Raw genomic sequence first — 13,170 nt, 5'->3', positions numbered from 1 at the left:
ATGCAGTTCATACGCTAGCCCCCCCCCCCATGGGGTGCAACTTAGGAGGCCTCCTGAAGCTTGAACCCGTTTTAGAAGGGATCCCATGGGATTACATTGTGAGCTGTGTACTTGTCGCTAAGTTTATAGAAAATTCAGCTCGGAATAGGTGAGAGGATTTCAAAGTAACCTCCTTTGCAATGGTAGGTACACCAGTTATCCTTGCTTCATGAGGAAAGAAGTCCATGTTTCTGAATGTGTCTAGTGTACCCAGGCACACGTTCAAAGATATTCTGCCATTGCCAATCTGCGGCAAATTGTCTTGTTTGGTGATCGCCGCGTGTGGCGCCCTTTACGTCTGTGCTTCAAATGGCCTGCAATCATGCGCACGAACGTGTTCAGTTGAACATTAACTGATATCTCCCAGGGTTGAAGGGCTTAATGAAACCAGCATTTTACCCGAGTAAACAGTTCTCCTTTGTACTTTGCAATTTGTGTTGTGATACATACCAGCTACAACAAGGAAATTTACGCTACTTTGCGATTGGCCATTAGTTCAAGGAAGCCATAGGAGTTTAGAAATCGACAACATTTAATTCAGCTTCAAATATTTATCTCACGCCGTCGTGGATAATTCAGCATTCTAGATGAACGTAAAATGCCTTTTCAAATATAGTCGAATTAAAACCCGACCACAGCATACATGCAAAAACCTGGAACTTCTGAACAAGATGTGATACACTTGTCGTCTGTCACTGTGTGGTCCAAGGTGTTATGTTTGCCCCAAAGGGAATATTCTTTTCCCAAAGCCTGATATGGTCACATGACTAGCTCTCGGCCAATGAAAGGACTGTTCTTGACTGTTGTGATGTGGGATATGGCGGGCACGGCAAAACCAGTGGTGCACATGTGCGTGCTTGAGTTTAAAAATCTCCCATGTAGAAGTAGTCATAAAAAGTTTTTTAACTCTATGGCCAAATAAAATCAGTAAAGTTAATGACACTGTAGATATGGCCTTTTCCATTGATCTGGTGGTCAGGAAGGTCATGCATAAGTCCAGTTAGCTCCAGCCTGAGGAAAACGATGAATGTTTAACCGCCTGTGGGTCCTTGAAAATAAAAAGATGTGTCTCAGCTCAACAAGGTGCTTGGAGTGAATAAAACTGGCTAACGTAAAATCAGTAAGATAGACAATTAGACTAGTGGCTTCCCCTTTTTGCCTGTGTTATCAATGTATTTTTTTTAGAAACATCTCTAACAGGAAGCACCCCTAAATAAAAACTATCTGAGAGGTATTTTTTTGTTTTATAACATTTTGGAGATCTGTCTCAACATTGTTTTCATCCGTTGATGCAGTTTCTTCTGCAACGGCTCTCGATGGTTATAATTATAAATCAGCCGCGTTGCAACCATTCATTAACGGAGTAATATTGCAGACTAATCTCGCTTGACGCTCAAGTGCGTAATCCTCTCGGCCAACATCACCCAGGAACTGAATTTTAGAATCAACACCGGCTGCTATGCCGGAATGGAGTATCTTTAGCTTGTGTGGGCTTGGATGACGTAATAATATTTACAGGCAGAAAAAAATTTGTACAAAGTTCACTATCCATCCTCTTAAAGCCCGGTGCCCGCGGGCCGGACCTATCAGACAACGCCCAGATCCTTACCGATTCGACCGCCGTCCCCCCGTGAATGGATCTTTTGTCAGAGATGGTAAGACTGTGTTGGTTTTTCTGTTCAGTATAAAGCAAATTATTTAATATTGTGTGGCAACAACTGGGTAGTGTAAGGACCAGTGATGTATCCAGCGGTAAGGGGGAACCCTACCCCTGGGGGCATGTTGTATTTTCATTTTAGGAGTTGAAAGAACCAAAAACTGATAAAGGTGTCAGTTCAGTTTATTGTCATTTGTGTTTCCATCCCATTTCGTCCCTTTTCCTGTTTATTTCGCCTTTTGTAGCATAGTCCTCCGTATTACTATCATAATTTTTTTCAGAGAGGCAAGCCCCCCCCCCCAGTGCCCCTCGTCTTCCTTGTTGCTATCGTTTGAGAAAATATCCCCGGACTCAAAAACTGTACAATGCACTCGCACTGGCTAGTGGACATACTTGTAATAACCATTTCAGTTTTGAATTGTCGACGCTGAGGGGTGAGCACTACACCATCTCGGCCGTGTAATTCGAACTTACTTTTCGAGTTAAGTTTTAGCCAATTCAGTAACTGTGTTTTAGAATTATTTTCTAACACCTGCTTCGAGGTACCTACATTTTACCCATGTATACGCTCTAAAAGCATGAGTGTCAAATTACAATTGGTTCGTTACCACTCTTTGACAGTGTTGAATCCAGCAGTTACACTGTTAATTAGTAATTTAAGTGTCAACATTTCAGAGTGTTAACATCAAATATATTGCATTTGCATTTTAAATGTTGAATTATTCGCTAAAGTGTTAGATTTACCGTATAACATGCTTGATCTGACATACCCAGTGCGAGAATCGACACTTTCAAAGAACAGTTAAAGGGACTGGGGCATTGTAAGTGTTTGATCCAACTTTTCAGTTTCCAAAGTGTTTTAAAACACAGGAACCACTGAAAAATGTCTGCGAACTACGTTGACAAAAGCGAGAACTGTTACAATCACTACATTTAACTTCTGAGTGCTGTTGTCCAGTGCTGGTTTATACCTTTTAACGAAAACAACTCTCCTCGTGACTGCACGAGAATTTTTAACCTCCTATCTCTTCCGTCTTACCACTCGGTCTATATTGACCCATTTCCTCAAGTTTCGCTACCGTTTGGAATATGGAAACTCTTCCCCTATTTAAAGTAAAGTTGCGAGCAGTTTGGGTATTTGAGATGGTTAAACAAAATACTTGAGATCGGTAAACAAACTGTGTTGTATAAATGTTGAAGTATAATGACCGAAAAAGGACATGTGCGAGTTTCAGTTTTGATTATTGATGGGTGATTTTCTTGGCTTAAAGTGCAGCTGCCTAATCGCACAAAGTCTAGAAACTGCTGAAAGCCATTCAGCGAATGGACAAGTGTCAACAAATGCCTGTTTTGTGAAAAAACATTGGTTAATTCCCTGTTTTGCTTTCTCGCTCCGTCTTTCATGTCTGTTCAGGCTACCGTCAAGGCTGCCGAGAATTTCGACGCTGACAGTGACTGTCAGATTCTGAGGAAAGCTATGAAGGGCCTCGGTAAGGAGGAGGATAAAAATTGGATAACATTCGTCATAATATACGAAAAAGAGAGAAAAGACATGACATGGCAGACAAAAGGGAAGCAATACTAAGAGGCGAGTTTGAGCTCCAGCAATTGACTGTTTTATGGTGCCGGTTAAATGACCCCAATGACGTCATTGATCTGCCGATAAGGGACGCTCAAACCGTAAAGCAACCATATTCAACATATTGTAAAGGAAGCTCAGTTTTATTTTTTTTATAATAAAACTAAACGATCAGTGGGTTGTGAAGTGAGGTTTTGTCAAATCAGTTACATATTTTGTCGGTGCAAAATATTAAGTTAAATTTGGAGAGGCACAACCTTTTCAAAATGAAAAGAATGAATAATATAGCTGTCTTAGTCGTCCAACTGAAGAAGAATTTTTAAATAATGTATTGCAAGCAAAGACATCAATACAAATGATGGAATTAATTGGTTCTAAAAATAATGAAAACTTAAAAACAATACAGAACCTATGACTTTCAATGACTTACATATTTAGACCATTCTCCGACATTTTTAAATCCTTACATTGTCAGGAAAATTAGGCCTTTCTCCTTTGAGGTTTTTCTCAGAGTTTTATGCGTTAACCACTTGGCAAACAGCCACATTTTGTCACATGGGGCATGGATGTCCCTTTAGTTTAGGCATTCCAATTCTTAAACATTCAGTTATTCCCAAGAGGTCAAAAGGCTCCAACTATGCACATACAAGGGACAGATAAAGTTTGGCTGAGTTTATTACCAAATCTGTTCAGTATCTACTTTGCCTACATCAGGTCGGTGTATAGTAGTCCTTTCCTCGCGTTTGACCCATGCGACCCGGGTTCGAATCCCGCCTTGGTCAGCATGTGGATTGGGTTTTCAGTCCCTGCCTTATTCCGTGGGTATCCACGAATATTTTCCCTGGTTTTCTTCCCACCTGTAACACTGAACATTTCTTCGTTATATTCTTAATCGTCACTTCATCCTGTAATCCTGAGCTAAAAGCGCAAAAACGTCTACTTCTAGGTTTGACTCTCTCTCAGACTCGAAAAAATGTTCTGATTCCAGTTTGGAAAAGAGATCACAAGTTAACAAAAAAAACCTAGCGTTGCAATTACTTCGCTGTATAGATTGCTGGAATAACATCCACCTGCGCGATAACTTGGGCAAACAGCTTTTAACCTTTGTTCCCTCGAACACATCGAAGCTGCCATATCAATGGGAAAATACTGATAATCGTTGATAGATAAGATGATGAACAGGGTCGAGTTTTGTTGAATTACTCGTTCGGATAATTGGTCTCTTATCACTGCAATAACTCACTTCTTTTGGGGACCATTAGGCTGATGCCATCTTTCTATTGCCAGTCGGTTATTCGAGGCGTGACGCAAGCGCTCGATCTGTAACGGCCATTCATTGACATTTTATTGAAACTTAACATATGTACAGACCTATGTTTTGTACAAATGCATGGTTTTAATTTTGTACGGGTAATATTTATACTTACTGCTATTCACTTAATACCGCAATTTGATTTCTTGAAATGCACTTTTCAGCAGATGATAGTCGCCGTGAAACAGCATTTTTAATGAGATATCTGAAGCGAAAAATCAGTCCATTTTTCTACCATTTCAAGTTCTTCAGAGCATGCCCGCCTGTTGTAGGTGCAAAAATCCCCCCCCCCATCTTACAGTGTCGTTTGGACCCCGAATATTCATTTTGACTACAAGACTTGGTCTTTTTTCGGGGGGAGGGGTAAATACTATAGTAAGATTTTGATATTCTCCTTTCCATAAATGACTGTCACTGACTATATTATTCAGGGACCGACGAGAAGGCAATAGTTGATATACTGGCGTGTAGGTCCAATGCACAACGCCAGGAGCTCAAGGTGAAATTCAAGGCATCATTCGGCAGGGTAAGGTGAACTCGAGGGACTGTCACACAATGCCTTCCCATTTTACTGTTCATTTGTTTGATCGACTTCACCGTCAGTTTGGTCCAACGGATTTGCCTCAGGGTCGACTCTTGTCGCGGAAGCGTCATTTCCAGTAGAGAGTCGATTCTAAGGAAGAATCGATCATGAGAAGAATCATATCTAAGGAAGAAGCTTACTTTTAAATCAGGAATATTCCACTCAATGTGCATGAATGGTTTAACCTTAGGGTGTATTGCTGGCAAATCACCACAAACAAAAAAAATGAATACCCTCTTTCTGAAACTTGGACAAAAATACGAAAGTAATGCCTGGTATTTTCCTCTACATTGAAAATTTCCACAAAAAATAGCCATTATTAAGGACCTTGCAGTATGCTTTTACCTAAATGTCACTGATATGGAAGCTCAGCTTCGAGAAAACTTTGAACCCTTCATGTGTACATAACGTCTGTGTGTGGTTTTCTGTTTTACAATGTGGCTGCCAACTGTATCTTAACTTGCGCGGGTAATTTTTACATTTCCCTTTAGTCATACAGGATGTGCAACTATGTCTACATACATTAAAAAAATGTCTAGCAGGATTTTGTTAATCGAAATTGTATTTTATCCTTCACGATAATCTGATCGCAGGACTTGGTTAAGGATCTGAAGAGTGAGTTGGGCGGGAACTTTGAGGATGCTATCCTGGCCATGATGGACCTGCCTGCGGTCTTTGACGCAAGATGCCTCAAGAAAGCCATGAAGGTACTCGATATTAGTCTGTGACATCATATTGCACAAGAGGAGATTAATATTGTATCTACACTCCTCAATCCGGACCAGAAGAGGGCATATTTTTTTCAAGCAACGGAGCTCCTTTGGTGGGACTGTACCACGGACATTATAAGAAAATCTAGACTCGCAATGCCCTTAATCAGCTTATAGAGATCATTGAATCCACTAGCGGCCATTTTACGGAGCGGCATACAAAGCTTTCGTGGCAACGCCCGCGTTTATTCTTCCTGATGTCAATAGAAGGGAGCCAACCCACGCTTTTGTATTCGGCTCGGTAAAATGGCCGCTGGTTGGCTTCTATTTCATACAAAGGCATTGCAAGTCCAGGTATTTTTATACACGTCCGTGGACGGTACTTTTCTGGCCCATGAACGATTATGCGTTGCAGTCACGTGGCTACTAATACTCCCCACCAACATGGCTCTTGTCAATCGATGAGGGGGTGCTCAAGGCAGATACCCTTCGAACCTAAAACCAATGTCGGTACAGTTGGCAGTTGAATAACCAGGGGGGGGGTAATGAGGGAAGCTCCACCCTCTCCCAAAACTTGTGCGCCCTCCCCCACTCAGAAATTAGAGAAGCTAGAAAACACCGCTACTTATAAGTGAGGCCTGTGCAGCAAAATAGCCATGCTCCAACTGTGAAGCTAATATATTATCGTCTGATTCAATACAGTAGGTAAACCTATAAGTGAGGCTTGTTCGAGCCTTCTGCTTGCAAATTTTCGTGACGCTGACATGCCTCATTTGTAAGTTTGCCTTCTGCATTGTATCATTAGAAAATATATTAGCATCACAAGTCTTGCAAGGTGTGTTGCTGCACGGGCCTCACTTATAAGCAGCGGTGGTTAGTCGGATCGGGTGAGGAAAACGCTGGTGAAAGTCCGCCTTTGTCAACGTTTTCACCTTTCACTTTCATTCATGAGAATCACGACGTAGTTCAGATCCTCAAGTGGCCCCTCCAGAAAATGAGGGGCGCCACCATGTGCCCCGTGAAATTTACCCCATGCAGTTACACCTCCGATGAGTAATTTGCAATCAACCTATCACAAGATATGCCAATACGGGAGATTCACAATAGTGCGCCACCAAGAGTTTGCAACACGTTGGCCAATCACAACGCGCGAAATTTGTCGACCCTTTCCAAACGCGCATTGGGGCGACAAATTTCGCTCATTGTGATTGGCTAACTCGTTGCAAACTCTTGGTGGCGCACTATTGTGACACGGCCGTATTGTCAAAAGGCATTCAGTTTGGGTGTCAAGAAAAAAGCTTTACACCAACTGTGATCGAGAATCCAATTGGGGGGGGGTCAAACTTGTCAGGGGAGGGTGTAAAAAATTTGAATTTATAACATAACCATGTGTGGCCTTGTTTGAGGCTTTTCATACGTTTTCGAAAGAAGTGAAATGAAACCAACCAACAAATTAAATTTCACCTCTCTCTAATCATTTTCCCCAAACTGCTCTTTTTACCCCCCCCCCATTAGATCCTTCCCTTAGTATTGGGTCTCAGTAAACAAACGCATAATAGACTGGCTAGCCTGGTACTTTGGGAGCACCGGAGTTTGCATTCCCAGGACATGTTCTATTACTTTTAATAGTGAACTGTTTTCAAAATTGATTTTCTACTCTCTTTCAGGGAATTGGAACTGATGAGTCTGTGCTGATTGAGATCTTGTGCACGAGAAGCAAGGCGGTAAGCGGGAAAGGAATCAAGGGATAATGTCATAGACCGTTTGCTGTTTTTCGGGTGAATGTTGTCCACGAAGAAAATAGTCGGCTAGCTGTAAATCAAAGACTTCGAAATTCGCTATTTTTGGTCTTCAAATTCTGTTGCGTTTTGCAGGCTAGAAGATTGACCAATTTGGTCTAGACAACCAGGGGCTGGGGACGTTCTAAAATAAATACCGAAATGCTTTATTGCTACTGAAAGTGTCAACTCCTATACGTCGAGAAAACGACTGTAACCAATACAGTATTGACTTTTCTGAATAACAAACATCAGAACGGCCATATCTGCTCCCTTGCATTGCATTTCCAAGACTCAGTTGTAGGCCTTCAAGTTTGATATGGACCTTGCCTCTATTAATGTCCTTCTTTGGTCCAGCATTACAGAAGTTTGGAATTTCAGGCAATTCTTGTGTATATATACTTATTTGTTGCACAAGGGATTATCGTGGGTAATTTCACTCTTTTTTCATTCAGCAAATCGCTGCTATCAAAGCTGCCTACAAAACAAGTAAGTTGTTCGGTACAGTTTTCATGGCATTGCATCATCACGTCCAACTTTATTAGTACATATGAAAGATAAAGGTTTTAGGTTGTCATTTTGCTGACTGTATTTATGTGTTTAATGCGTACAACACTGAATACGAGCGATTTATATTAGCGCGCCACCAAGAGTTTGCAATCGTTGACCAATCACAACCCGCGAAATCTGTTGACCCGATGCGCATTTGAAAAGGGTCGACGGATTTCGCTGATTGTGATTGGCCAACGCGTCGCAAACACCAAGAGGCGTGCTATTGTAAATCCCCGTATTGTCCTAGAGGAATCAGTACACTCGTATCCGCCCCTGCCAAGAGGTCGTTCTCATTCTCGAAAGTTTGTGAATGAAACCTCCCTGAAGACTTGACTCGTGTTAGTTCAGGAATGACTTTATTCTGAGGAGCTAAAGAAATTACCCATATATTCTAGAAAAAAAAAATGAGCCCTTCCGAGCTAGCTTCCTGTATGAGGCGATGATTCCAAGGGTAAGGAACAACCTAGGTCTTTTCCACTCTCTTTGCAGCATTTGGCAAGGACTTGGAGAGTGCGATTGAAAGCGAGACTAGTGGCGACTTCAAACGAGTTTTGATTGGCCTCTGTGCTGTAAGTTTTAGACCTTTCATATCCAGCGGAGGGGTGGGGTGGTAGAGGAAAAACAGCGGTTAATTTTGCTTCCAGTCAAAGAGAAGCATGGCAAAGTGATGTTTAAGAAAGATATCCCACCGGCTGTAGGTGATTTTTACAGAAATAGTAGCATGCTGACATCAATAGGGGACTAACTTCTCTTTTGTAGCGGACGCCGGTCAATCTGGCCTACTCGCCCGTACAGTCGGACACATTTCACCAAACTGGGCCCTTGGCAGACTAGAATGGTCAATCAGTCCCCTATTTGGCATGCTGTAAGATGTTTGTGAGTAATTCCAGAAATTAGGGGTCCAAAAGTCTGTCATTTTCGTGTCCCTGTTACATCTGACCTTTGTTATTTAACATGGAAATATCACCAGAATTAATTTCAAACCATATGTATTACTATTTGTTGGCAGGTAATTTGCGTTATTTCATAACTCTTGGAAATTAGAAAATGTGTTCTGAACTTACAAAATCACATGTCAGATGTGACAGGGACAGGAAAAAATGGATCCCTAATTTCTGGAATTCCCCTTGTGCCTGTTCAGTTAATACCAATGCCGTGTTTAGAATTGCTGGTGAAGAAATGTCGAATTATTACTTACTTTTCAGGGTGGGAGAGATGAAGGCACCGGAGTCGACGAGGAGAAAGTGCCAGAAGATGCCGCTGCACTACAAGAGGTAAAAAAGGAACTTCATTTATTCCACTAGGACTTTTATTGAAATTAAAAAAGGTTTTCAAAGACAGTAAACTTAGAAAGAAATCTGTGCTCGATGGTCATTTCTCCTTTTCCTTGAGATTATGGTCGGCACTGTATTATTTAGCCTTCCCCAAAGTCGTTCACGTGGTATTACATTCGCAAACACCTTTGATGGGTACCAGCTGCAGTGGCCATTCTGAGACTTGCTCTGTCTTGTCGATGTCAGTCGCACAAACTTTTTTTGCCACGATAACGAATGAAATTCTCACACCAGACGTCCTCTTTTGTCGCCTGTGTTTTGACTTAAAGTTCATCAAGTCGACGTGAAATTGTTCACATGTTTTAACGAGATGCTAAACTACTGCGATGATTGTTGTCATTACACAGGCTGCTAAGGGTCTAGGAACAGACGAATCGGAGTTCCAGCGCATCCTGGTCACGAGAAGCCCCCTCCACCTCCGAGCCGTCTTCAAAGCTTTCGAAGCGGTACAAACAACTGTGTTTACCACTAACCTAAGTTCATGAGAGGAATATTCACGGGGCACACTGGTGTAATCGCTTTTCCCTTTTCAGTGTTGTCATTGTCACATCACCATCCATCCGACAACGCCACTGACCTCATCAGCTATACTTTTACCACCACCGCACGCGTGTCTCTGTCTTAGTGCCATCATTGACATTACAATCTTCATAACAGAGTACCCAAGTGAATACGTCACGCGCACAATTCGTGTGTAAAAGGCATTAGCGCGAGAACCAGCGCGTGAACCAACATGCGAGCGTACCCCATTCGTTTGCATTGCACTTTCTGGTTCACAGTGACGTCACATTCGGTACTCAATTTTGATCTCATTTTAAACCAACTCATCAATAAAATGTAATAGACACAATATAAATTTTCCATGGGCTGCCCTTTTGCTGCCCTCTTTGAGTTGTCCTCATCTGCATATAAATTAGATCTGGAGTTCTAACTTGTCTTAATTTTAAGTTAAGATAGCATGCGTGAACGTTAAAGACTACATTCTTCAACAATGTAACGCATGTGCAGAGGAACTTTTTCAGGGGAGTATTTTCTGTTGTTTTACACAGATGACTGGAAAAAGCATTGATGACACCATTAGAAGCGAAATGGGAGGGAATCTTCGGAAGACCTATTTGACGATTGGTATTATAACTAATTCCCTTTAAGTTCAATCTTACTTCCTAGTGGAAGTACTCACATCTCCGACTTTCTTAAAAACGACTCAAGTGTAAATTATCGAGGAGATTAGTTGCTTGTTAAAAAGGAAAAAACTTATCCAGTGTACCGATTCTACCAGTCGATGGGAAGGAAAAAGAAAGAGTACTCAACATATTTCTTTATTTATGTCTGCATACTTAAATACATAGAGCCATTTTAGGTTTTCCGTTGCGTTTGATTGTTTCTAAGATGTTAACAGTTGGCATATCATTTGGATGTATATTTTCAGTCTGAAACCTCGTTAGTTCACTTTCCTTATCTGCCGACTTATGAAATCAATATTAAGACTGCGTCAAGGTTAGGCCAGAAAAATAGAACATGCGTCATGTGGAACCAGTTGCCTTGCGAGTAGGGTGTTCGGTGTGACTTTTCCACACAGTCTAACCCTCCCTTGTTTCCTGTCTTATACCCAGTGGGTTTCTTCCAACACCCGATGGAGTTCTTTGCCGATCAGCTGAACAAGTCCATGAAGGGTCTGGGAACAGACGAGGAACACCTCATCCGGATTATTGTATCCCGCTCAGAGGTGAGGGTTTTAGATGAGGCCGTAAGAGTTCTTGGTGAGGAGTTAGGTGAAGTCGGATGTTACGGAGGATGGATCCGAAATTGGACTACAGCCTTGTATCGAGAGCCAGCAAGACTTGTAAAGGGGCGAATCACGTGCACGTTTGGTGGATCACAAGAGTGTTCTGCGCAGAGTGCTCGCGATTGATCTTCATCATTATGTGCACAAAACCATGGCCGGTAAAAGAGCTTGAGTGCGCAGCCTAAATGTTTCATATTTTCCGACCCGATCCGTCTTGTGCAGAAGCAGCCCATTATCGGTTGAAAAAGAGCCATTTCGGTCGGTAGTGTTCATTTTTGCTGGCAGCTACATTACAGTTCAGTAGATAACGGTGTACTGTACACCCGTCCAGTTAACGATCATGATTGAATCAATGATCTATAGCTCATCTCCATCAATTACTTTATTCATCAACCTTATGACAGAAGCGTCGCTGGGTGCATCGATATGGAGGGCCAATTGTACAAATTTGCCAATTAAAATATAAAACTCGTACAGTTTTGCAAAATAATAAGCCTACCTCTTGACACTCTCCCTAGCCATTGTTACTCACGTTGACTATCTCTCATAATTGTCATTTAGTTTATTGTTTCATTAATTTTTTACTTTGTCTTTTTTCAGATTGATCTGGGCGGTGTCAAGGCAGCCTACGCCGTCAAGTACGGCAAAACGCTTGAAGCGGCCATCGCTAGCGAGTGTGGGGGAGATTTCAAGAATGTCCTGGTCACCCTGACGTCATAAAGACTACCGAACCAACTCCATGTTGCCTCATAATCGTTGCTGACTGATTTCCTTCTATTGTGTAGTTGAAAACAAAAGTAGATCTCAAACGCGAGAGATGTGAATTAGAACAACAAGGCATACAGTGAGCCTTTAAATGCAGTCAGAATGCGTGAACTTCCTAAGAGGTTCAGTGTGTAGTTTAAAAGAACTGAACCCGCTGACTTGGGAATCGCGTTCCAGTTCTGTAGCCCTTTTTCCGGGAGCTTAGGGGATCCAGTCAGTCATCCCATTCTAAAATGTCGTTTGGATTCGCGAAAAAAATCGCGAATGCGGAAAAAATCTACTGACTTTTTTAAAGCCAAAGTCTAAACCAGAAAAAAAGAGAAATTAATACAGTCGGTATAGAACAATTAATGTAGCATTTGAATGTAAGCACTAGTAATTTTTATGGGGAAATGTGCTCCTAAAGTGAGTCAGTCAGTTTAGACGGTACAACGTTTGTTTAAAATTGTTCTCTTTTATTTGTCCATTCTTAACAATGCAAACTGTCCACAATTCCTTATGTGAAAATAAAAGAATAGAATTGTATAAATTTCTTTTTTCCCAACAAAGGAGATCCAGAGATGAATGACTTGTTTATCGGCATGGTTGCAATGACTATGGAAGTTTAGGTACAAAGCATGCATTTTCTAATGGCTTCATTTTCTATTGATATTATTCTGTAACCATTCAACCATGTAGGCAACTGTAACAATCACACTAGGATTTGGGCATGTACATGTACAGGGTGCAGTGAACTCCACAAGATTGGAAATGTCTGGTGTCGGTGAAACCATGGGCGAAACATTCAGCCCTTTGGCGTAAAGTTTCACAAGCTGACGCGGAGTCAGGCATTTATTGGCCTATTTACAAAAAATTTAGAATTCTGAACACGACGTGGGTGGATATGTGGAACACGCAGACGGCAGCTTTGTACATGTACTGAAGTGACGCTTCGATGCACCAGGGCTTCGGTTATTGAGTTATGGACAAAGTAAAAAAATATTTTTGTTTATGCACGCCATTAACTGGGACCCCGTAGGGGTGCTTACGCTTTGAGTATTATCACACAGCTCGGAGCAATTCTAGGTTTAGAACG

The 13,170-nt window shown here is 41.7% G+C and overlaps 1 protein-coding gene across 1 annotated transcript; it reads left to right on the top strand.

Annotated features, from left to right (window-relative positions):
- The first annotated feature begins 1,595 nt into the window (after positions 1-1,595).
- On the top strand, positions 1,596-13,151 carry LOC110978659 (annexin A13-like). The gene is made up of 12 exons (XM_022233811.2): positions 1,596-1,694; positions 3,111-3,186; positions 5,019-5,113; positions 5,764-5,877; positions 7,548-7,604; positions 8,114-8,147; positions 8,700-8,779; positions 9,416-9,484; positions 9,892-9,990; positions 10,594-10,669; positions 11,158-11,270; positions 11,931-13,151. The coding sequence occupies exons 1-12, from the start codon at positions 1,674-1,676 to the stop codon at positions 12,048-12,050; spliced, it is 954 nt and encodes a 317-aa protein (XP_022089503.2). The 5' UTR covers positions 1,596-1,673; the 3' UTR covers positions 12,051-13,151.
- The last annotated feature ends 19 nt before the right edge of the window (positions 13,152-13,170 follow it).

Source organism: Acanthaster planci, linkage group LG18 (genome assembly GCF_054643075.1).
Source record: "Acanthaster planci isolate LZ-2023a linkage group LG18, COTS_SCS, whole genome shotgun sequence".
In the NCBI taxonomy this organism is placed as follows: domain Eukaryota; kingdom Metazoa; phylum Echinodermata; class Asteroidea; order Valvatida; family Acanthasteridae; genus Acanthaster; species Acanthaster planci.
Note: the sequence above shows the minus strand (reverse complement) of the source record. Positions and strands in the feature narration are given on the sequence as shown.